General features: G+C 37.9%; 1 protein-coding gene across 7 annotated transcripts in view; it reads left to right on the top strand.

The window, feature by feature from the left end:
- Positions 1 to 26472, top strand: part of CCDC141 (coiled-coil domain containing 141) — a 216822-nt gene that overhangs the window by 59322 nt on the left and 131028 nt on the right. For all 7 annotated transcript variants that reach the window (XM_032856023.1, XM_032856021.1, XM_032856018.1 and 4 more), the window contains 3 exons: positions 5649 to 5840; positions 9284 to 9392; positions 13585 to 13838. In XM_032856023.1, the coding sequence (XP_032711914.1) occupies positions 5649 to 5840; positions 9284 to 9392; positions 13585 to 13838 (555 nt within the window). The remainder of the gene's footprint in view (positions 1 to 5648; positions 5841 to 9283; positions 9393 to 13584; positions 13839 to 26472) is intronic.

Here is a 26472-nt window from a genome sequence, read left to right as displayed (position 1 = left end):
ACATCGAATTTATCTGATAACAGGATTGCCACCCCAGCTTTCTTCTGATGTCCATTAGCATGGTACATTGTTTTCCCCTTCCTCACTTTAAATGTGGAGGTGTCTTTGGGTCTAAAATGAGTTTCTTGTAGGCAACATATTGATGGGTTTTGTTTTTTTATCCATTCTGATACCCTGTGTCTTTTGATTGTGGCTTTTAACCCATTAACATTCAGGGTAACTATTGAGAGATATAAATTTAGTGCCATTGTATTGGCTGTAAGGTGACTGTTACTGTATATTGTCTCTATTCCTTTCTGATCTACTACTTTTAGGCTCTCTCTTTGCTTAGAGGACCCCTTTCAATATTTCCTGTAAGAGCTGGTTTGGTGTTTACAAATTCTTTCAGTTTTTGTTTGTCCTGGAAGCTTTTTATCTCTCCTTCTATTTTCAATGATAGACTAGCTGGATATAGTATTCTTGGCTGCATGTTTTTCTCATTTAGTGTTCTGAATATATCATGCCAGTTCTTTCTGGCCTGCCAGGTCTCTGTGGATAAGTCTGCTGCCAATCTAATATTTTTACCATGGTATATTACAGACTTCTTTTTCCAGGCTGCTTTCAGGATTTTCTCTTTGTCACTAAGATTTGTAAATTTCACTATTAGGTGATGGCGTGTGGACCTATTCTTGTTGATTTTGAGGGGGGTTTTCTGCACCTCCTGGATTTTGATGCTTGTTCCCTTTGCCATATTAGGGAAATTCTCTCCAATAATTCTCTCCAATATACCTTCTGCTCCCCCTCTCTCTTTCTTCTTCTTCTGGGATCTCTATTATTCTAATGTTGTTTCGTCTTATGGTGTCACTTATCTCTCGATTTCTCCCCTCGTGGTCCAGTAGCTGTTTGTCCCTCTTTTGCTCAGCTTCTTTATTCTCTGTCATTTGGTCTTCTATATCACTAATTCTTTCTTCTGCCTCATTTATCCTAGCAGTAAGAGCCTCCATTTTTTATTGCACCTATTAATAGCTTTTTTGATTTCAACTTGGTTAGATTTTAGTTCTTTTATTTCTCCAGAAAGGGCTTTTATCTCTCTTGAGAGGGTTTCTCTAATATCTTCCATGCCTTTTTCGAGCCTGGCTAGAACCTTGAGAATAGTCATTCTGAACTCTAGATCTGACATATTACCAATGTCTGTATTGATTAGGTCCCTAGCCTTCGGTACTGCCTCTTGTTCTTTTTTTTGTGGTGAGTTATTCCGCTTTGCCATTTTGTCAAGTTAAGAGTATATGAAGGAGCAAATCAAATACTAAAAGGGTGGCAATGACCCCAGGAAAATGCGCTTTAGCCAAATCAGAAGAGACCCCAAATCTTGAGGGGGAGAAAGGGGATAAAAAGAAGTTCAGAAAAGAAAAATAAAATTAAAAAAAGAAAACAAATAAAGAAAAAATATAAAAAAGAAATATATATATATGTATATCTATATATATACATACATATATATATATATATATATATTAGTAGATAAACCAGTTAAAAAACGTTAAAGAAGAAAAGGGGAAAGTTAAAAAAATTTAGCAGAAGAAAAAAAATAAAATTAAAAATAACTGTTGGTGGGAATGCAAGTTGGTGCAGCCTCTTTGGAGAACAGTGTGGAGATTCCTCAAGAAATTAAAAGTAGAACTTCCCTATGACCCTGCCATTGCACTACTGGGTATTTACCCCAAAGATACAGATGTAGTGAAAAGAAGGGCCATCTGTACCCCAATGTTTATAGCAGCAATGGCCATGGTTGCCAAACTGTGGAAAGAACCAAGATGCCCTTCAACGGACAAATGGTTAAGGAAGATGTGGTCCATATACACTATGGAGTATTATGCCTCCATCAGAAAGGATGAATACCCAACTTTTGTAGCAATATGGACGGGACTGGAAGAGATTATGCTGAGTGAAATAAGTCAAGCAGAGGGAGTCAATTATCTTATGGTTTCACTTATTTGTGGAGCATAACAAATAGCATGGAGGACATGGGGAGTTAGGAGAAGGGTATTGGGGGAAATTGGAAGGGGAGGTGAACAATGAGAGTCTATGGACTCTCAAAAACAATCTGAAGGGTTTGAAGAGGTGGGGGGGGTGAGAGGTTGGGAGAACCAGGTGGTGGGTATTAGAGAGGGCACGGATTGCATGGAGCACTGGGTGTGGTACAAAAACAATGAATACTGTTATGCTTAAAATAAATAAAAAATGATTAAAATAAAAAATAAATTAAATTAACAGCAAGACTAAAGAATCGTGGAGAGAAAGGCATGAGTTCCGTGCCTTGCTTTCTCCTCCTCTGGAATTCCGCTGCTTTCCTTGATAGGTGAACTTGGTCTTGGCTGTATTTCTTGTTGATCTTCTGGGGGAAGGGCCTGTTGTAGTGATTCTCAAGTGTCTTTGCCTCAGGCGGAGTTGCACCGCCCTTACCAGGGGCCGGGCTAAGTAATCCGCTCGGGTTCACTTTCGGAAGCTTTTATTCCCTGAGCGCTTTCCGTAGAGTTCGGGAGGACGGGAATGAAGATGGCGGCCTCCCAATCTCTGGCCTGGAGGAGCTGAGAGCTCAGGGCCCCACTCCTCAGTGCACCCTCAGAGAAGAGCGCCCAATCACTCCCGTCTCCCTGGCCTCTGGCCGCGCTCTGAGCTCACCAAGCCTGCGACTGGTTCAAGGTAACCCTGAGCTTAGAGCTCACTGCTCTGTTCTGTCTCTGTAGCCAGCTTCCCCGGTCTAATACCTGTGAGCTCTGCAACACTCAAACCCCCCCAATCCTTCTGTGACCCTGTGGGACCTGGGGTCACGCTGACCCCGTGTGAGCTTCACCCCGGTTTAGCCTCTGGAATGATGTCCCTCACTGGAGCAGACTTTTAAAAGTCCTGATTTTGGGGCGCCTTGGTGGCTCAGTGGGTTAAAGCCTCTGCCTTTGGCTCAGGTCATGATCCCAGTGTCCTGGGATCGAGCCCCACATCGGGCTCTCTGCTCTGCAGGGAGCCTGCTTCCTCCTCTCTCTCTCTCTGCCTGCCTCTCTGCCTACTTGTGATCTCTGTCTGTCAAATAAATAAATAAAATCTTAAAAAAAAAAAAAAAGTCCTGATTTTGTGCTCCGTTGCTCCGCCACTTGCCGGGAGCCGGCCCCTCCCTCCCACCACCCCCTCCGAGTCTATCTTCCCATTGCTTTGGATTCACTTCTCCGCCAGTCCTACCTTTCAGAAAGTGGTCGATTTTCTGTTTCTAGAATTGCTATTCTTCTTCTCTTCCATCTCCTGTTGGATTTGTAGGTGTTTGCGATGGTTTGATAAGCTATCTAACTGATCTCCTACTTCTCCACCATCTTGACTCCCCTCCCAGTCTATTACATATTTTTAAAGCTTTTTCCATTATTTTGGTGCCAACTTTAAGAATGAAACAGAATCTGTGAGATCCTCCTCCTATCCCTAAATGAAACAATTACATAAACACACGGTCTCCTTTATCTTCTGTGTTTTCTTCAATATGTATTACCAGTTCTAGAAACTCAAATTTTTACATTATGAATATTCTCTTTTAAGAACTTATTTTTTGGCATTTATATTAAGCTTCATAAGCATATTATTAATAATAATTATTTAGAATAAAGTGAGTTTTACTAACTTCATTACTTTTTTTTTAATTTTTTAGTTTTTCAGCGTAACAGTATTCATTATTTTTGCACCACACCCAGTGCTCCATGCAATCCATGCCTCTCCAATACCCACCACTTGGATCCCCCAACCTCCCACCCCCCACCCCTTCAAAACCCTCAGATTGTTTTTCAGAGTCCATAGTCTCTCATGGTTCACCTCCTCTTCCAATTACCCTCAACTCCCTTCTCCTCTCCATCTCCCCTTGTCCTCCATGCTATTTGTTATGCTCCACAAATGAGTGAAACCATAAGATAATTGACTCTTTCTGCTTGACTTATTTCACTCAGCATAATCTCTTCCAGTCCAGTCCATGTTGCTACAAAAGTTGGGTATTCATCCTTTCTGATGGAGGCATAATACTCCATAGTGTATATGGACCACATCTTCCTTAACCATTTGTCCGTTGAAGGGTATCTTGGTTCTTTCCACAGTTTGGCAACCATGGCCATTGCTGCTATAAACATTGGGGTACAGATGGCCCTTCTTTTCACTACATCTGTATCTTTGGGGTAAATACCCAGTAGTGCAATGGCAGGGTCATAGGGAAGCTCTATTTTTAATTTCTTGAGGAATCTCCACACTGTTCTCCAACGTGACTGCACCAACTTGCATTCCCACGAAGAGTGTAAGAGGGTTCCCCTTTCTCCACATCCTCTCCAACACATGTTGTTTCCTGTCTTGCTAATTTTGGCCATTCTAACTGGTGTAAGGTGGTATCTCAATGTGGTTTTAATTTGCATCTCCCTGATGGCTAGTGATGATGAACATTTTTTCATGTGTCTGATAGCCATTTGTATGTCTTCATTGGAGAAGTGTCTGTTCATATCTTCTGCCAAATCAATAAGAGAAGAGAGAAGAACCACATGGTCCTCTCAATTGTTGCAGAAAAAGCGTTTGACAAAATCCAGCATCTGTTCCTGATTAAAACGCTTCAAAATATAAGGATAGAGGGAACATTCCTGAACTTCATAAAATCTATCTATGAAAGACCCACAGCAAATATCATCCTCAATGAGGAAAAGCTTGCAGCCTTCCCGTTGAGATCAGGAACACGACAAGGATGCCCACTCTCACCACTCTTGTTCAACATAGTATTAAAAGTCCTAGCAACAGCAATTAGACAACAAAGAGAAATAAAAGGTATCCAAATTGGCAATGAAGAAGTCAAGCTCTCTCTCTTCGCAGATGACATGATTCTTTATATGGAAAACCCAAAAGACTCCACCCCCAAACTACTAGAACTCATACAGGAATTCAGTAACGTGGCAGGATACAAAGTCAACGTACAGAAATCAGTGACTTTCTTATACACTAACAATGAAAATACAGAAAGGGAAATTAGAGAATCAATTCCATTTACTATAGCACCAAGAACCATAAGATACTAGCTTCATTTCTCGTAATTATTTTTTTTCTTTATCACTCTCTTCTGGATGTGTTCTAATTAATTTTCCATTTTGTTGACATCTGAGGTCAACATAATATTCTGGACCTCTGGGAATATAAATGTGTACCTTTGAGAAATCTCTACAGTGTTTGAACAGTATTTAAATGTGAGTGCCTTGGGCGCCTGGGTGGCTCAGTGGGTTAAGCCGCTGCCTTCGGCTGAGGTCATGATCTCAGGGTCCTGGGATCGAGTCCCGCATCGGGCTCTCTGCTCAGCAGGGAGCCTGCTTCTTCCTCTCTCTCTGCCTGCCTCTCTGCCTACTTGTGATCTCTCTCTGTCAAATAAATAAATAAAATCTTAAAAAAAAAAAAAATAAATGTGAGTGCCTTTAGCCCAGACATGCTTTCTAGCTTATTGCAATTTCCTTTCCTCCCATCTGTCTACTTGATCTATCTGCTTGCATTGTAGTTTTTGTTTATAAATTCTTTCTAAACCTTCTTAAACCACATGCAATTTAAAATAGCCAAATGTTTTAAATATGATTCCAGGTTCTTATCTTGAATGACACTTTTTCCTTTCTTGCATGTAGGCTTTGGAAGATCAGGTATGGGAACTCTTGCAGGAGGCAGACAAGACAGCTGAAGAGAACAAGGATCGGAGTCAAGTCTATGATGCCATGGCCAACACCTTGGGTGAAGCATGGGCAGCCCTTGTCTCTATGCTTGAAAGAAGAAGGGAGCTTCTCAGGTTGACTTCGGAATTTTTTGAAAATGCCTTGGAGGTTTGTGTTTAAAAAAAAAACAAACTACTTTCACATTAGAGCAAATAGATAGCACTTCTGAAAATGTTTAATTTCCACAAATAGACATTGCAATCAGTTTTTAAAATGGTAGAATGACCAAGTTATATACAACGCATTTAATTTTTGATTGCAAAAACATTAAATTGTTAATGTTTTGGATGTAGCCTTTCAAAAAACAAACAAACAAACAAACAAAACCCTAAGTGGGCACCTGTGTGGCTCAGTCTGTTTAGTGTCTAACTTAGGTTCAGGTCCTGATCCTGGGATCCTGGGATAGAATCCAGTGTTGTCGGACTCCCTGCTCAGTGGAGAGTCTGCTTCTCCCTCTGCCTCTTCCCCCTGCTTATGCTTTCTCTATCTTAAATAAATAAATATATATTTTTTTAAAAAAACCCTAAGTACAGCTAATTAAAATTAAATAAAATATTAAGTAAAAATAGAAACTATTATCCATAAGTCACTATGATTTATTTCTTTCTTTAGGAGATGGTAATACAGTTACTAAATCAAACAATTATCCCTGATTTTATGATTATTAGGAAATGTTGTCCTAAAGTGTTCTTGTTGATTTAAAGGTGGAGGATAGAACTTATGCTTTTTATGGAAAGGCAACGGCAGAATATTCCATAGAATATTTGACTTGTAAGCATAGCATTTTATAGAATACTTTCCAAAGGCATACAGTTGGATTCATAGTTTGTACTCATTAAAAATTTAAGGAAAGAAAAGTCCTGGACCTAAGAAGGTCATTTCCTCCTGTGACTTTTCTTGAATTCTGAGATGTTTTCGCAGTTCCCAATTTCAAAATGTGAGACTCAAAGAACATTATCAAAAGAGCTGTTGTATTTGGTGTAAGGCACTTACTGGAAATTTCACTTTTAACTTTTCTGTCAAGTGGCAGTACATTCATTTTGATGTGAGAGCACTGCTTCATTATGATAAAGCACTAGCTTTGAAAAATATGACATTTCCAAACTCAAAATTCAGGTCTTAAATTCAAAATAATGAAGGAAGGAAGATTAGTAATAGAACATAAAAATTGGGGTAGACAATCTCATGAATCATGAACTTGTTTAAAAGTAAAAAGAAGGAGCAAAACCTTATTATAACTTATAAGTTTGTTTTCCACAGTTTGAATACAGAAGCCCAACTACAATTCATTTTACAGATCATCTTGGGGAAAAGTTTCATACATAGTTTTCTTTCCTGAGAAGGAACCAGATGAAATGCACCTACAAGGTCAAATTGTAGATACATCTGAATCATTCCATCTTAGTAAATGGGGTATAGATGTCAACTTCCCTTGACATTCAACTCATTTGAGTGGAAGAAATTATCTTTGTTCAGTCATTAGGCCCAATACTTGTTTCTCATGGGGTAGTAGCATTAATGTCAGCTGATTTTCTCTCTGATGAGAAATTATTTCCAGATATTGCATGAAGTAAAAGGAAATACTGTCAACTCATAATTCAGCCCACCACTCTGATTTGTAGTAAAAAGATATTGTTTCTTATATTTTCCTGCTTCCAATTTTGTGGGTCACTTAGTAATAAGCTGAAGGCAAACTCTTTTCCTGCCCCTTGTGTTGCCAAACTATTTTAATCACTGATTAATAATAATATTAAATATGAGTCCAACCATTGCCACTTCTATCGAGTGCAAGATGTAAAAAGAAAAGTGGGTGATAGAAAATATCTGTAAGGTAAAAGTTAATAGAACTTTAGGGAAAACTTTTCTGAGTACACATTCCTTGCTTATTTATTTATTTAAAGTTCAAATAACAGTTGAAATATGTTTTAAGTTATACAGTGACTCTAGAACTTTTTATAATGTTCTACAGAGAAAAGCTAAATCACCTTCTAGGGTTGGGTTTTTGTTGTTGTTGTTGTTTGTTTGTTTGTTTTGAAACTTCTCTTTGAAGAATACCCTTAAAATAAACTATCAGAAATGGAATGAATTAGAGATGCAAATGATGTGTCTATAGGGTTCCCTTATTGAACTATGATGCATGCAGTTCCATAAAAATATTAAATGACTTCTTATTGCATGGTTGATAATTACTACAGGACTGTTTTAGACCTGCAGACTTAACCATCAGACAGATCATTCTCTTATTAGACACCATGCTGCAATTTAGGAACACTGTCCCTAAGTGACGGTGACTAATATCCACCAGACTGTCCTAACACGATTGTGGAGGCTTCTCCATATTTCCAAAGAGGACATGCTCATTCGTCTCTCTCTTATCATTCCATGCCATTTATAACTAGATTTTATATGGCTATTGTAATAATCAAAATATAGTAAATGTTGTTAATCAAATAGTTACATAAAAGTATTAAAAAATCACTGAATTCATAGATGATAGTTTGGAGAAAATTTGAAAAAAAAGATAAGCACGTGGTAAACTTTTGTGTCTTTCTTACTGATACTTTATCTTTATGAGTTTATTCAATATCTGATACAAAGGTAAACATATTGATTAAGATTATTGATTAAACTTTTGAATCTGAGTGCTGAAACAAAACAGTTATTGTCTAGCTAGACTATGTAGACTGTGTCTACTACCATGGATGTACTGTACTGGAAGAACCAAACATGTTTTGCCCTCTTCTAAAATTTGTTTCTAAGATTATTCCCCTGAGAATTTTATCATCGCTTCAAATACCTCTCCTTCATATTTCCTTGAAGGAGAAACAGAGAGATGGGTCATATTCCTCACCATTTAGGATGCAAAATTTCTCTCTTTTTTTTTTGAAACAGAGGAAAAATCTTACATTTTTCATTCTTGCTGTGTCTCATCTCATTTTTATATAAAGAATGCATAAGATCATTGATAAAAATTCAAACAAAATTACAAATTATAGATTTGTTAAAAGTTCACTCCCCATCCTTAATCTCATTCCTTCTCATAAAGATAATCCTTTGGTGTGTTTCTCTTCAGATCACTCTCTTATTTTGTATAAGAAAGGGGATTAGACATTACTTCTTAGGCTTTTGTTGTTTGTTTGTTTTTAGCAAACTTTTTGGGTATTCTTTGACAAACTGCTTTATATGTTGGAAGTGGCTGCTTTGTTACATAGACACAGTAATTTTAGTTGAAAATTTCAATAGACACTTATCAGTAAAAAAATAAAATTATTTCAACATATTTGACATATATCCATGTATGAAAGGAATACAAAGGAAGGAGAAGAAGTTTCTTTGGCACTTTGTAAATTGACCACATGTAAACATACAACCTCATACAAACACCCTCAGCCCCCACACACTCACACAAACACACACATCATCATATAAACACACAAACACATATACAGTCAGCTAGGTCATGAATTACTGCAAAACATCTACAAATCACCCAAAATGGCACATTGATTTTTATTTTTTCAAATGTCTTTTCCCTTGTATTTGTGTTGTAGTTTGCTATTAAAATAGACCAAGCTGAAGATTTTCTCCAGAACACCCAGGAGTTTGAGAGTGCCGAGTCCTTAAAATCACTTCTTCAGCTTCACCAACATCATACCAAAGGCAAGAAATATGTTTGTTCCTCCCATAAGCTTTTAGAGGTTTTATAACCTTCATGTTCATGTGAGAATGCTCATGTGTAACAATGTATTTTAAATTTATCTGTTTATACCTCAAATTGTTCCAAGAAAGTTTAAATAAAACTTTATTTTTGGTCATCTGCTTCAAAAAAGGCATAGTTGTAAATGATTCTGAGGGGATGTTAATGGAACAGCCTCCAGAGATTCAGTTATTCAGTTTGGTAGGTTTTAGCTCCTGAGGTCAGGGGCCATTGCCGCCTTGCTCTTCCTTGTATCCTCTGCGTCTAGCACAGTGTTGGCACACGGTGGATCCTCAGGAAATATTTCTTGGTTGAATAAATGGTTGAATTCAGTGAATGTTCCTTCTCAGAGTCAGGAAGTGAAGATCAGGCTTTAAATAACAGCTCTAGATAAGGAAAATCCTCTTTCACAATTAGAGCTATTAAAGAAAAGAGGGGTTGTTAGTGGACTTTTTCTTCAGGAAGCCTATAGTTTGGTTGGGGCATGTACACATTTATTGGCGGGTTACCTGTGGGTTTCTGGTAAACCACCCAGCATACGTAGTAACATTTCATTTCCATATTTGTCTCTGTCACCAGATTGTGAGACTCTGGAGGGCAGGGATTAGTATATATCTGAATCTCATGAGGTAAAATAGCATCCAACCCAAAGTATGTTTATTGAGTGTTAATTGTATTTAATTCCAATGTAAGAAACAATACAATGACATAAACTGGAGCAATAAACAAGGCACTACAGGGACATTAAGGAGATAAAAATTCATTCTAAGCTCTGAAGGATCACAACTGAACCCTTCAGTTTTCCAATGTCTTTTTAAAATGAACATAATACCTAAGAAGGTTCCCCTCAGGAACAATCATACTGTTACTTCCTTGTCCTTAAATGTATATTTTAAATGTGGCTGAGATATAGGTTCATTGGAGTCCATTATACTATTTTCTCTACTTTTGTGTATATTTAAAAGTTCCTATTGAATGAGTTTAGGAAACCCCATCCCACTGAGGAACATTTGGAATATTTAAAAATGTTTTAAGAAGAAATATCATCCATGATCTCAATGCCAAGACTATGACTCTGATATTTAAAAAAAATTATTCTTTCTGAAAGATGGCTTAGCAAGCTATAAATACACTCAAGTTATGGACATCCCTCATTTATTCATCTTGAATTTGTAATTTATACTTGAGTATGGAAAACTATATAGGTATCAGTATAAAATCCTCTTTAATATAAACTTTCTTATATATAATTACAATCAAAACAAATAATAAAAATTTATTAAATATCTACTTGCCACACATCATAGGGCATTATGTCAGAAAGTAGGGTTTTATGTACGCAAAAATATGATCTTTAAAATAAACATACCATAGAGATTTTGTATTCTTGAAGTTCATGATATCCTTCCGAGACAGTTTACTCTTGAGGAAAAATATATCACTTTGTACGATCAACTGATGGAATAAATTGCTGGGAAAGCATAAACAATAAAACAGTTGAGGTATAAGAAACCAACAGAGGAAGAACCAAAGGACTGACAGGAAACTGAGGGGAAAATGTGTCCATTTTAATGACTATCATGGTAGCAGTAACGGACTGATTTTAGGCTGGGTACAGTTTACAAGTAGCCTTGGCCAGAGACTCCATTCCTGGTGGTACTATGGTAGTAGTTACATTATTCTGGCAGATGTGAAACAGAGAATGGAAGTTCTGGCTAATTATATGTATTCTGTAGGAAGCAAAACATGTTTGTCTGTTCCACTGTCAGTCTACAGTGCCCTAGCACTTAGAGCTATGCTTCCCTCTCTCATCTGAAAAGTCTAGTTGTAAGACCTAGTCATGGAAAGGGAGAAACAAAATGTTATGTGGAAGCCCTGCCACTTGCCCACATTTCCTCTGTGTGTGTGTGTGTGTGTGTGTGTGTGTAACTTTTCACAGTATCATAACAAACTCTTCAATGCAGAGGAATTATGTGTAGGTACATACGGAGAATCAGTCATACAGATTATTGTATAGGCTATACAAATTAAAACTTTCAGTTTCCTATACAAGGCCCTCTATAATGTCTTCACTTTGTTTTCAAGTTCTTTCTTTCCCTTCTACATAAGAACTTGCTCTAGATGGGTAAGTTTTTTTCTGCCCCTTCCTCTCCCATCTTGTTCTTGTTCACTTCCATTTCTTTGAGAGATTTGTTCTAATATTCTACCTGCCTTATCTTACTCTATTTCATGGATCTCATCTTCTTTTTTGTCTGAGTTGTTTTTGTTGTTTGTTTCTTTGCATTGTTAACTCTTAATCAAATTGCCCAGTGCACATAATCACACCTTCCTCACTCTGAGCAGTAATACCGTCTAATCCTTTATTTGACAGATCTAGGTCATGTGACATAAAGTACTTCAAATTCTCCTTTTCATGTCAAACTCTTTCTCTCACAATATCTTCACTTATCTCATTCTCTCTTCCAGCTCTCCCCTCCACCCAAAAAAAAATGTCAAGGTAAAAGAGACAACTGGCCCAATGACCACAGCCTCATTAGTGTTGTGCAGTTAACTGCTGAATGTTAGAAAGCTAATGCAGAGTGCCATGGGAAACTGCAAAGAACACTGAGCTTCTAATCAGAACATGTGGCTTTTAACACTCCTTAGTCCAGTTCTAGTTGTGTGATGCTTGGTAAGGTACTTAGTTTCTGAGCGTTCTTCATAGTTCTCCCTGTCCTAAAAATAAAAAGTAGTACATTCAACCCTGCTGATATGCTCTTCTTTTTTTCTTACTTCTAACAGAAAATGTCTCAAAATTGCCCTGTCTTGTTGAGTTCACTTCATAACAATGTCCCCACTTCTCAACCTCATAATTTGTCTTCTGTTTCCATTACTTTCCCATCACAAAAATCTCATGCCTTTTCACAGTCTTTTTTACATCTCTAGAGCACCACTGATCTCTAGCACTTATAGCTCTCTTAAATCTTACATCTCTCTTAATACATTTGATCTCATTCAAGCATTCTACAAAAATTTTTGAACATCTCTCCTATACCAACCACTATTCTAAGTTCTGGGGATATTATCATGGTCACTGTCTTCATATTTCCTTGGATCCTGGTGGCACAGGAGACATTAATCAACTAACCCAATACATAAGTATAAAACTATAGTTGTGATAAGAACTGTTAATGAGAACAATTAATAGTATTTGATTTGGTATAGGATTTTATATAGGATTTGATTCAGTCACATTTATCTTTTGAAGAATTGGCAGTTAAGTAAGACCTGAAGTATGAATAGAATAAAGGTGGAGAAGGAAGGGGTTGATAATGATGTCCCTGGCAGAGGACACAGTGAAAAGTTCTGGCGCAGAAGGGAATGTCAGGTTTGTGATGTAGTTTAAAAGAGGGATAAAGAGTAGAGAGAGTGAATAACCTGAAAGGGAAGATAGGGACCAGATCATGCCAGACCTAAAGTCATGTCAAGGGTCTGTCCTTAATTCTAAGGCAATCGGAACACATTGTGCATGCATGTGTGTGTGTGTGTGAGAGAGAGAGAGAGAGTGACATAGTATATTTAGAAAACATCTGTCTGGCTAACATATAGAGAATAGATGAATGGATTAGAGAAGGATGAAATTAAGAGGTAGCTGCACAAGTCCAGGCAACAAATAATGTTTTCTGTAGCAGGGATGGAGACCAGTAAACACACACAGGAGATTGAGGGTGGAATTGATAGGTATTGATAATGAGGGAGAAGAATGTGTCATGGATGACTCCTGGGTGCTGGTCTTTAAACTTCAGAATTAGTTCATTCACTTCAGAATGTAAAGCACATCAAGAAGTACAGGCACTGTAAGTAGCATCACACCACTAAAAACCAACTGAAACAGTGCCCAAGTCCCATGATCTTTCTCCTCCCTGTATTGAATTGCCCTGTCATTGAACTGCAGCATCCTATCATTCGGCAGTTAGTGCTACAGAAATTGTTAGGTCATGTTATCTGACCAGTTGTATCACAGATATTTTCTATTTACACATTTGGATTCCTTACAATATAATTTATTGTTAACATAAAGGTTATATACATTTTAAATTATACCAAGAGTTTGAATGTTACTATAGAAAAGCTTCCTCATATCACCAGTATTTTTTTTTTCTAATTTTCTTCTAGAACTCTTAGAACGATCTCTAGCCCTTCTAAACAAAAGTCAACAGCTCACTGACTTCATAGAAAAATTCAAGTGTGATGGACCCAATGTGAATCCCAAGTTGATTCAGGGAGCTCATAACAGCTGTCTGAAGATTGACAGCCTTCTTGAGCTTCTGCAAGACAGGAGACGGCAAATTGACAAGGACCTGAAGCAACAGCAGCAAGAACTGGGTCAGGTTCTGCAGATACATCAGTGGGACCAGCAAGAAAATCAGGTAACCCAAAGGGGAGTTGATAATGTCTTGACCTCAGCTAATGAAGTTTGATTATTATGTGGACTGACTATTTCCTGGATAGTTCCTCAGTTGTTACGGTGAAATTCTGTGGGTTTTAGTCCAAACTAAAATGTTGTTTTCCACATAAGTTAAATGAAAAACAAATATTTTTATTTTCTATTGTTGGACTCTCTTTCTCACTTCTTTCCAGATTACTACTTATATATATTTCCTTGAAATTCTGAAATATAAATTTTTGTAGTTTTCTTGAAAGTTGGAGAGGCATGATGGTGCTGAACTGTACTACATTGCTGCTAATGCCAGTGAAAGTCTGTTAGCTCCAAGGAGTGTTCTTAGAAGAATAGTCTGGTGCCAGGGGCCTCAGTGGCTCAGTTGGTTAAGTGACTACCTTCGGCTCAGGTCATGATCCTGGAGTCCTGGAATCAAGTCCCACATTGGGCTCCCTGCTTGGCAGGGAGTCTTCTCCCACTGACCTCTCTCCTCTCATGCTCTCTCTCTCTCATTCTCAATCTCTCTCTCTCTCAGATAAATAAATAAAATCTTAAAAAAAAAAAAAAGAATGGCCTGGTGCCAAGTAAGAAACATGACCTTGGCCTGTGGCTGGATGCTCAATAGTTAGAGGGTTTTGGGGCAAGAGGTTCATGAGTTTGCAGGCTTTTTCGAACTAATTACCTAATTACCCCAACTGCAGGCACGGCTTTGGTCATTTGTCAATATGCTTGATGTGTACTTTTTTTGTCCCAACTACTTAAAGGTAAGCACAGATAGAACTCTTTCTTTAGAGCAGTTTCAGATTCACAGTAAAACTGAGTGGAAAGTACAGAGTACCCTCTCTTCCCATACATGCATCATCTCTCCCACTATCCCCATCTGCACCAGAGTGGTATGGTTGTTACAGTCAGTGACCTACTTTGATACATCATTATCATCCCAAATCCATAATATATGTTAGGGTTCACTCTTGGTGCGATATATTTTGTGGCTTTAGTCAAATGTAAATGACATATATCCACGATTGTAGCATACAGAGTAATTTCACTGCCCTAAGAATCCTTTGTGTTTTGACTCTTCATCCCTCCTTCACCTTAATCCTTGGCAACCACCCATCTTTTACTGTCTCCATAGTTTTGCCTTTTCCAGAATGTCATATAGTTGGAATCAGTAGGTAGCCTTTTCGGATTGAGTGCTTTCACTTAGTAATGTGCATTTAAGATTCTGCCATATCTTTTCATGGCTTGGTAGCTCATTTCTTTTCAGTGCTGAATAACAGTCTGTTGTCTGAATTTGCCACAGTTTATTTATCCATTCACCTACTGAAAGGGATCTTTGTTGTTTCCAGGTTTTGGCAATTATAAATAAAGCTGCTATAAGGATTCATGTACAGATCTTTGTGTGGGCATAAATTTTAATTCATCTGGGCAAATACCAAGGAATACACTGCTGACTCATATATAGTAAGACTGTGTTTATAAGAAACTGCCAAATCATCTTCCAAATGGCTGTACCACTTTATATTTCCACCAGCAATGAAATTTCCTGTTGCTCCACATCCTGCCCAGCATTATCGGTGTTATCACTGTCTTGGTCATTGGCCATTCTGATAGGCATATAGTAGTATCTCATTGTCTTAATGAGTCTCTTATTTATTTATAAATGGTAGGTATTCATCTTTTCTTATGGCTGAGTAATATTCCATTGTGTATATGACCACATCTTCTTTATCCATTTGTCTTTTGAAGGGCATCTCAGCTCTTTCCACAGTTTCATTATTGTGGACACTGCTTCTAGGAACATTGGGGTGCCTGAGCCCCTTGTTTTCACTACATCTGTATCTTTAGGGTAAGTGCCCAGTAGTGAAATTGCTGGGTCACAGGGTAGCTCTACTTTTAACTTTTTGAGGAAACTCCACACTGTTTTCCAGAATGACTGCACCAACTTGCATCCCCACCAACAGTGTAAGAGGGTTCCCCTTTCTCCATACCCTCTCTAAAATTTGTTGTTTCCTGCCTTGTTAATTTTTGCATTCTAACTGGTATAAGGTGGTATTTCAATGTGGTTTTGATCTGAATTTCCCTGAGAGCTAATGATCTTGAACATTTTTCCATGTGTCTGTTAGCCATTCATATGTGTTCTTTGGAGAAGTGTCTGTTCATGTCTTCTGCCCATTTTTTCAACATGATTATTCATTTTTTTGGTGTTGAATTTGAGAAGTTCCTTATAGATCTTGGATATCAACCCTTTATCCATAGTGTTATTTGCAAATATCTTTTCCCATTCCATGGGTTGCCTCTTTGTTTTTTTGACTGTTTTCCTTTGCTGTGCAGCTTTTATCTTGATGAAGTCCCCAAATTTCATTTTCGCTTTTGCTTCCCTTGCCTTTGAAGACATATATTGAAAGAAGTTGCTGTGACTGATGTCCAAGAGGTTACTGCCTATGTTCTCCTCTAGGATTTTGATGGATTCCTGTCTCACACTGAGGTCTTTCATCCATTTCAAGTTTTTCTTTGTGTGTGGTGTAAGAGAATGGTCAAGTTTCATTCTTCTGTATATAGCTGTCCCATTTTCCCAGCACTATTTATTGAAGAGACTGTCTTTTTTCCATTGGATATTTTTTCCTGCTTTGTTGAAGATTAGTTGGTCATAGAGTTGAGGGTCTATCTCTCAGTTCTTTATTCTTTCCACTGATGTATGTGTCTGTTTTTGTGAGAGTACCAAGTTGTCTTGGTGATCACAGCTTTGTAATATAGTTTAAAATCAAGCAATGTGATGCCCCCAGCTTTGTTATTCTTTTTCAACATATGCTTGGCAATTCAGTGTCTTTTCTGGTTCCATACGAATTTTAGGATTGTTTGTTCGAGCTCTTTGAAAAATGCCATTGGTATTTTGATTGGGATGGTGTTGAAAGTATAGATTGCTCTGGGCAGCATAGACTTTTTAACAATGTTTATTTTCCAATCAATGAGCATGAAATGTTTTTCCATCTTTTTGTGTCTTCTTTTATTTCTCTCATAGGTGTTCTCTAGTTTCTAGAGTATAGATCCTTTACCTCTTTAGTTAGGTTTATTCCAAGGTAGCTTATGGTTTTTAGTGCTATTGTAAATGGAATATATTCCCTAATTTCTCTTTCTACAGTTGCATTGTTAATGTATAAAAAAGTAACTAATTTCTGTGCATTGATTTTTTTATCCTCCCACATTACTGAATTGCTCTATGAGTTCTAGTAATTTGGGGGTGGAGTCTTTTAAGTTTTCCACGTAAAGTATCATGTCATCTGCAAAGAGGGAGAGTTTGACTTCTTTGCAAATTTGAAGACCTTTTATTTCTTTTTTTTTGTCTGATTGCTGTTGCTAGGACTTCCAGTACTACGTTGAACAATAGTTGCAAGAGTGGATGTCCTGGTCGTGTTCATGATCTTAAGGGGAAAGCTCTCAGCTTTTCCCCATTGAGAATAATATTCGCTGTGGGCTTTCATAGATAGTTTTTATGAATTTGAGGAATATTCCCTCTATTACAATCTGAAGAGTTTTAATCAGGAGAGGATGCTGTATTTTGTCAAATGCTTTTTCTGCATCAGTTGAGATGATTGTATGGTTCTTGTCTCTTCTTTTATTAATGTATTCTGTCACACAGAAGGATGTTGAGCACCCTTTCATCCCAGAAATAAATCCCACCTGGTTGTGATGGATAATGCTTTTAATGTACTGTTGGATCCTATTCGCTAGGATCTTGTTGAGAATCTTGGCACCCATATTCATCAGGGATATTGATCTGTAATTCTCCCTTTTTAAAAAATTTCTTTTTAGTGTTCCAGAATTCATTGTTTATGCACCACGCCCAGTGCTCCATGAAATACATGCCCTCCATAATACCCACCACCAGGCTCACCCAACCTTCCACCCCTCTCCCCTCCCAAACCCTCAGTTTGTTTCTCAGAGTCCACAGTCTTTCATGGTTCGTCTCCCCCTCCAATTTTCCCCAACTCACTTCTCCTCTCCATCTCCCCATGTCCTCCATGCTATTCCTTATGCTCCACAAATAAGTGAAACCATATGATAATTGACTCTCTCTTGACTTATTTCACTCAGGATAATCTCTTCCAGTCCCTTTCATGTTGATACTAAAGTTGGGTATTCATCCTTTCTGATGGAGGCATAAGACTCCATAGTATATATGGACCATATCTTCTTTATCCATTCATCTGTTGAAGGGCATCGTGGTTCTTTCCACAGTTTGGCCATTGCTGCTATGAACATTGGGGTACAAATGGCCCTTCTTTCATTACATCTGTATCTGTGGGGTAAATACCCAATAGTGCAATTGCAGGGTCATACAAAAGCTCTACTTTTAATTTCATAAGGAATCTCCACTCTGTTTTCCAAAGTGGCTGCACCAACTTGCATTCCCAAAAGTCTAAGAGGTTTCCCTTTACTCCACATCCTCTCCAACACATGTTGTTTACTGTCTTGTTAATTTTGGCCATTCTAACTGGTGTAAGGTGGTATCTCAATGTAGTTTTGATTTGAATCTCCCTGATGGCTAGTGATGATGAGCATTTTTTCATGCATCTGTTAGCCATTTTTATGTCTACTTTTTAAAAAATTAACATATGATATATTATTAGCCCCAGGGGTACAAGTCTGTGAATCCTCAGGCTTACACACTTCACAGTACTCACCATAGCACGTACCCTCCCCAATGTCCATAACCGAACCACCCTCTCCCTAACTCTTTCCCCCTGGCAACCCTCAGTTTGTTTTGTGAGATTAAAAGTCTCTTAAAACTTGTCTCCCTCCCGAACCCATCACATTTCATTTTTTTCCTACCCTACCCTACCCCCTAAAACCCCCACTTTGCCTCTCAAATTCTTCATATCAGGGAGATCATATGATAATTGTATTTCTCTGATTGATTTATTTCCCTCAGCATAATACCCTCTAGTTCCATCCACGTCATTTAAAATGTCAAGATTTCATTTCTTTTGATGGCTACATACAATTCCAATATATATATATATATATATATATATATATATATCACATCTTCTTTATCCATTCATCTGTTGATGGACATCTAGGTTCTTTCCATAGTTTGGCTATTGTGGACATTGCTGCTATAAACATTAGGGTGCACATGCCCCATCGGATCACTACATTTGTATTTTTAGGGTAAATACCAGGAGTGTGATTGCTGGGTCATAGGGTAGCTCTATTTTCAACTATTTGAGGAAATTCCATGCTGTTTTCCAGAGTGGCTACACCACCTTGCATTCCCACCAAAAGTGTAGGAGGGTTCCCCTTTCTCCACATCCTCGCCAGCATCTGTCGTTTCCCGACTTGTTAATTTTAGCCATTCTGACTGGTGGGAGGTGGTATCTCATTGTGGTTTTGATTTGTATTTCCCTGATGACGAGTGATGTGGAGCACTTTTTCATGTGTTTGTTGGCCGTCTGGATGTCTTCTTTGCCAAAATGTTTGTTCTTGTCCTCTGCCCACTTCTTGATTGGATTATTTTCTCTTTGGGTGTTGAGTTTGATAAGTTCTTTATAGATTTTGGATCCTAGCCCTTTATCTGATATGTCAATTGCAAATATATACTCCCATTCCTGTCAGTTGTCTTTTGGTTTTGTTGACTATTTCATTTGCTGTGCAAAAGTTTTTGATCTTGATGAAATCCCAATAGTTCATTTTTGCCCTTGCTTCCCTTGCCTTTGGTGATGTTTCTAGGAAGAAGTTGCTGCAGCTGAGGTCAAAGAGGTTGTTGCCTGTGTTCTCCTTAAGGATTTTGATGGATTCCTTACTCACGTTGAGGTCCTTCATCCATTTTGAGTCTATTATCGTGTGTGGTGTAAGGAAATGGTCCAGTTTCATTCTTCTGCATGTGGTTGTCTAATTTTCCCAACACAATTTTTTGAAGAGACTGTCTTTTTTCCATTAGACATTCTTTCCTGCTTTGTCGAAGATTAGTTGACCATAGAGTTGAGGGTTTATTTCTGGGCTCTCTATTTTGTTCCATTGATCTGTGTGTCTGTTCTCGTGCCAGTACCATACTGTCTTGATGATGACAGCTTTGTAATAGAGCTTGAAGTCTGGAATTGTGATGCCACCAACTTTGACTTTCTTTTACAACATTCCTCTGGCCATTTGAGGTATTTTTGATTCCATAAAAATTTTAGGATTATTTGTTCCATTTCTTTGAAAAAATTGATGGTATTTTGATAGGGATTGCATTAAATGTGTAGATTAAATGGGCATTTTCACAATATTTGTTCTTCCAATCCATTAGCATGGAATATTTTTCCATTTCTTTGTGTCTTCCTCCATTTCTTTCATGAGTACTTTATAGTTTTCTGGGTACAGATTCTTTGCATCTTTGGTTAGGTTTATTCCTGGGTATGTTATGGTTTTGGGTGCAATTGTAAGTGGGATGGACTCCATAATTTCTCTTTCTTCTGTCTTGCTGTTGGTGTATAGAAACAACTGATTTCTGTGCATTGATTTTTATATCCTGACACTTGACTGAATTCCTGTATGAGTTCTAGCAGTTTTGGAGTGGAGTCCTTTGGGTTTTCCACATAAAGTATCATATCATCTGCAAAGAGTGAGAGTTTGACTTCTTTGCCAATTTGGATGCCTTTTATTTCTTTTCATTGTCTGATTGCTGAAAGTAGGACTTCTAGTACAATGTTAAATAGCAGTGGTGACAGTGCACATCCCTGCCGTGTTCCTGACCTTAGTGAAAAAGCTCTCAGTTTTCTCCATTGGGAATGATATTTGCTGTGGGTTTTTCATAGATGGCTTTGATGATATTAAGGTATGTACCTGCTATCCCTACAGTTTGAAGAGTTTTGATCAAGAAAGAATGCTGTACTTTGCCAAATGCTTTTTCAGCATCTATTGAGAGCATCATATGGTTCTTATTCTTTCTTTTATTAATGTATTGTATCACATTGATTGATTTACAGATGTTGAACCAAACTTGCAGCCGTGGAATAAATCCCACTGAGTTGTGGTGAATAATCCTATTGGCTAGTATTTTGGTGAGAATTTTCACATCTGTGTTCATCAAGGATATTGGTCTGTAATTCTCTTTTTTGATGGGCTCTTTGTCTGGTTTGGGGATCAACGTAATGCTGGCCTCATAAAATGAGTTTGGAAATTTTCCTTCCATTTCTATTTTTTGAAACAGTTTTACAAAAATAGTATTAATTCTTCTTTAAGTATTTGGTAGAATTCCCCTGGGAAGCCATCTGGCCCTGGGCTCTTGTTTGTTGGGAGATTTTTTTTTTTTTTAAGATTTTATTTATTTATTTGACACACAGGAGAGATCACAAGTAAGCAGAGAGGCAGGCAGAGAGAGAGCTGAGCAGAGCAGAGAGCCTGAAGTGGGACCAGATCCCAGGACCTTGAGACCATGACCCGAGCCCTAGGCAGAGGCCCAACCCACTGAGCCACCCAAGCGCCCCTTTTGGGAGATTTTTGATGACTGCTTCAATCTTCTTACTGATTATGGGTCTGTTCAGGTTTTCTGTTTCTTCCTGGTTCAGTATTGGTAGTTTATATATCTCTAGGAATGCATCCATTTCTTCCAGATTGTCAAATTTGCTGGTGTGTACTTGTTCATAATATGTTCTTATAATTGTTTGTATTTCTTTGGTGTTGGTTGTGATCTCTCCTCTTTCATTCATGATTTTATTTATTTGGGTCCTTTCTCTTTTCTTTTTGATAAGTCTGGCCAGGGGGTTATCAATCTTATTAATCCTTTCAAAGAACTAGCTCCTGGTTTCGTTGATTTGTTCTACTGTTTTGTTTTGTTTTGTTTTGTTTTGTTTTGTTTTGTTTTTGGTGTCTATTTCATTGATTTCTGCTCTGATATTTTTGATTTCTCTTCTCCTACTGGGTTTAGGCTTTCTTTGCTCTTCTTTCTTCAGCTCCTTTAGGTGGAGGGTTAGGTTGTGTATTTGAGACCTCTCTTGTTTCTTAAGAAAGGCTTGTATTGCTATATATTTTCCTCTCAGGACTGCCTTTGCTGTGTCCCACAGATTTTGAACAGTTGTGTTTTCATTATCATTTGTTTCCATAAATTTTTTAAATTCTTCTTTAATTTCCTGGTTGACCCATTCATTCCTTAGTAGGATCCTCTTTAGCCTCCATGTATTTGGGTTCTTTCCAACTTTCTTCTTGTGATTGAGTTCTAGTTTCAGAGCATTGTGGTCTGAAAATATGCAGGGAATGATCCCAATCTTTTGGTACTAGTTGAGACCTGATTTGTGACCCAGGATGTGATCTATTCTGGAGAATGTTCCATGTACACTAGAGAAGAATTTGTATTCTTTTGGTCTGGGATGGAATGTTCTGAATATATCTGTGATTTCTATCTTGTCCAATGTGTCATTTAAGGCCTTTATTTCCTTGTTGATCTTTTGCTTAGATGATCTGTCCATTTCAGTGAGGGGGGAATGTTAAGTCCCCTACTATTATTGTTGATGTCTTTCTTTGATTTTGTTATTAATTGGTTTATATAGTTGGTTGCTCCCATGTTAGGGGCCTAGATTTTTAAAATTATTAGATCTTCTTGTTGGACAGACCTTTTGAGTATGGTATACTGTCCTCCCTCATCTCTTATTATAGTCTTTAGCTTAACATCGAATTTATCTGATAACAGGATTGCCACCCCAGTTTTCTTTTTATGTCCATTAGCATGGTAAATTGTTTTCCACCCCCTCACTTTAAATTTGGAGGTGTCTTTGGGTCTAAAATGAGTTTCTTGTAGGCAGCATATTGATGGGTTTTGTTTTTTTATCTGTTCTGATACCCTGTGTGTTTTGATTGGGGCATTTAGCCCATTTACATTCAGGGTAACTATTGAAAGATATGAATTTAGTGCCATTGTACTGGCTGTAAGGTGACTGTTACTGTATATTGTCTCTGTTTCTTTCTGGTCTGTTACTTTAAGGCTCTCTCTTTGCTTAGAGGACCCCTTTCAATATTTCCTTTAGGGTTGGTTTGGTGTTTACAAATTCATTTGGTTCTTATTTGTCCTGGAAGATTTTTATCTCTCCTTCTATTTTCAGTGGTAACCTAGCTGGATATAGTATTCTTGGCTGCATGTTTTTCTCATTTAGTGCTCTGAATATATCATGCCAGTCCTTTCTGGCCTGCCAGGTCACTGTGGATGAGTCTGCTGCCAGTCTAATATTGTTACCCTTATATGTTACAGACTTCTTGTCCTGGGCTGCTTTCAGGATTTTCTCTTTGTCATTGAGACTTGTAAGTTTTACTATTAGATGACAGGGTGTGAACCTATTTTTATTGATTTTGAGGAGGGTTCTCTGTGCCTCCTGGATTTTGATGCTTGCTCCCTTTGACATATTAAGGAAATTTCCTACAAGAAGTGACTCCAATATACCTTCTACCCCCACCTTTCTTCTTCTTCTGGAATCCCAATTATTCTAATATTGTTTTATCTTATGGTATCGCTTATCTCTCAAATTCTCCCCTCGTGGTCCAGTAATTGTTTTTCTCTTTTGCTCAGCTTCTTTAGTCTCCATCATTTGGTCTTCTATATCACTAATTCTCCCTTCTGCCTCATTTATCCTAGCAGTAAGAACCTCCATTTTTGATTGCACCACATTGATAGCTTTTTTAATTTCAACTTGGTTAGATTTTAGTTCTTTTATTTCTCCAGAAAGGGATTTTATTTCTCCAGACAGGGTTTCTCTAACATCTTCCATGCCTTTTTTGAGCCCAGCTAGCACCTTGAGACTCGTCATTCTGAACTCTAGTTCTGACATATTACCAATGTCCATGTTAATTAGGTCCCTAGCCTTCGGTACTGCCTCTTGTTCTTTTTTGTGTGTGTGCTACATTTTTCCGCCTTGTCATTTTATCCAGATAACAATATAAGAAGGAGAGATGAAAGGATAAAATACTAAAAGGGTGCAAAAGACCCCAGAAAAATGTATGCTAATCAAATCAGAAGAGACCCCAAATTGGGGGGAGAAGAAAGGGAGTAAAAAGTTTTTAAAAAATTTAAAAAAATTAAAAAAAAATCTATCTATATCTATATATATATATATTAGCATGGTGAATAGAACAGAGCCACACACTTGATTTTGGGTGTATTTTGGTCTCTTAGAAGAAACTATCTCCCAAAATTTTAAAGAAAGAATATATATATATACACACACACACACACACACACACACACACAAATAAGTGTAAACACGATGAAGGGATGAAATATGATTGTAAAGATGAAAATAAAAAAAATTCTATGAAAGGAATTGATAAGATAAGTTGGTTGGGGAAAGAAGGAAAAAGAACGTGGAGAGAATTTGCTTGGGCTGGATACTAGAACAAAGTCCTGTGCTAGATTTAGGGCATATTTTGATCTATTAGAAGAAATTTTATCCTAAAAATATTTTAGAAGAAAAAACCCCGTATGTATACAAAAAATAAATTAGATACAATGAAGGATAAAATATGACTATGACAATGATGATTTAAAAAGATTTTTTTTTAGGAAGGTATTGTTAAGATAAACTAGTTAAAAATGCTGAAAGAGGAAAGAGGAAAAGTTAAAAAAATTAGAATAAGAAAAAAACAAAACTAAAAAATTAATTAACTTTGCAAGACTAATGAATCATGGGAAGAAAGCCATATATTCCATGCTTTGCTTTTTCCTCCTGTGGAATTCTGCTGTTCTCCTTGATCAGTGAGCTTGGTCTTGGCTGGTTGTTCGTCCTGATCTTTTGGGGGAGGGGCCTACTGTAGTGATTCTCAAATGTCTTTGCCCTAGTGGCAGAATTGCTCTGCCCTTGCCAGGGGCTGGCTAAGTAATCTGCTCAGGTTCACTCTAGGGAACTTTTGATCCCTGAATGCTTTCCATAGAGCTCTGGAGGATAGGAATGAAAATGGTGGCCTCCCAGTCTCTGGCCTGGAGGAGACAAGAGCTTGGTGCCCCACTCCTCAGGAGAGAGAAAAGCTTTCAATCACTTCTGTCTCCCTGGTCTCTGGCTGTGTTCTGATCTCACCCAGCTGGGTGACTCAGTCATAGGCCGTGACTGAGCATTTCTGTCTCTGATGCAGAGCTCTGTTTGGAATCTCCAAACCCAGCAGATTCCTGCTGCACTGCTCTTCTAGCAGATGAAGGTGGGTCTCCCTGGATCTGCCACTTGTGGAGTCCCTGATCAAAGAGCAGTGGTCTGACAGTGCTGCGGATCACAGGTTAAGGTAACCCCAAGTTGAGAGCTCACTCCTCGGCTCTGTCTCTGTAGCCGGCTTCCCGCTCTGATACCTGTGAGCTCTGCTACACTCAGACACCCCAGATCCTTCTGTGATCCCACAGGACCTGAGACCATACTGTCCCCGTGAGGACTCCACCCCAGCTTAGCCTCTGGAACAATGTCCCTAAGTGGAGCAGACTTTTAAAAGTTCAAATTTTGTGCTCCATTGCTCCACCACATTGCTTTGAGCCTGCTCCTCTCCCGCGTGGTCTATCTTCCCATTGCTTCAGATTCACTTCTCCGCACATCCTACCTTACAGAAAGTGGTCGATTTTCTGTTTCTAGGATTGCTGCTCTTCTTCTTTTTGATCTCTGGTTGGGTTTGTAGGTGTTCGGAATGGTTTGATAAGTATCTAGCTGAACTGCTGTGACCTGATGTCGTCTCAGCCTGCTACTTCTCCGCCATCTTGACTCCTCCTGTATGTCTTCTTTGGAGAAGTGTCTGTAATTCTCCTTTTTGATGAGGTCTCTGCCTTGTTTTGTGATCAAGGTAATGCTGGCCTCATAGAATGAGTTTGGAAGTTTTCCTTTTGTTTCTATTTTTTGAAACAGCTTCAGGAGAATAGGTATTATTTCTTTGAAAGTTTCATAGAATTCCCATGGGAATCCATCAGGCCCTGGACTCTTGTTTTTTGGGAGGTTTTTAATCACTGCTTCAATTTTGTTACTAGTTATTGGTCTACTCAGATTGTCAATTTCTTCCTGTTTCAAAACAATCTTGGTAGTTTATAGGTTTCCTGGAAGGCATCCATTTTTTCCCCCAGGTTGCTTAATTTATTGCCATATAGTTGTTGATAATAATTTCTAATAATTTTTTTTCTATTTCCTTGGTGTTAGTCATGATCTCTCCCCTTTCATTCATAATTTTATTAATTTGGGTCCTTTCTCTTTTCTTTTGGATAAGTCTGGCCAGTGGTTTATTGATCTTATTAATTCTTTCAAAGAACCACATTCTAGTTTTGTTGATCTGCTCTACTATATTTCTGGTTTCTAATTCATGGATTTATGCTCTAATCTTAATTATTTCTCTTCTCCTGCATGGCTTAGGCTTTATTTGTTGTTATTTCACTAGTTCTTTAAGGTATAAAGTTAGCTTGTGTATTCAGGATTTTTCTATTTTTTGAGTAACGCTTGGATGGCTATGTATTTCACTCTTAGGACCACCTTTGCAGTATCCCATAGGTTTTGGACAGATGTGTTGTCATTCTAATTGGTTTCCATGAATTGTTTAATTTCTTCTTTAATTTCCTGGTTGACCCAAACATTCTTAAGCAGGATGATTTATAGCATCCAAGTGTTTGAATTCCTTCCAAATTTTTTCTTATGATT

This window comes from Lontra canadensis, unplaced genomic scaffold (assembly GCF_010015895.1).
Source record: "Lontra canadensis isolate GAN:19392208 unplaced genomic scaffold, GSC_riverotter_1.0 scaffold11, whole genome shotgun sequence".
Lineage (NCBI taxonomy): Eukaryota > Metazoa > Chordata > Mammalia > Carnivora > Mustelidae > Lontra > Lontra canadensis.
The sequence above is the reverse complement of the archived record's forward strand: the minus strand, read 5'-3'. Positions and strand labels throughout refer to the sequence as shown.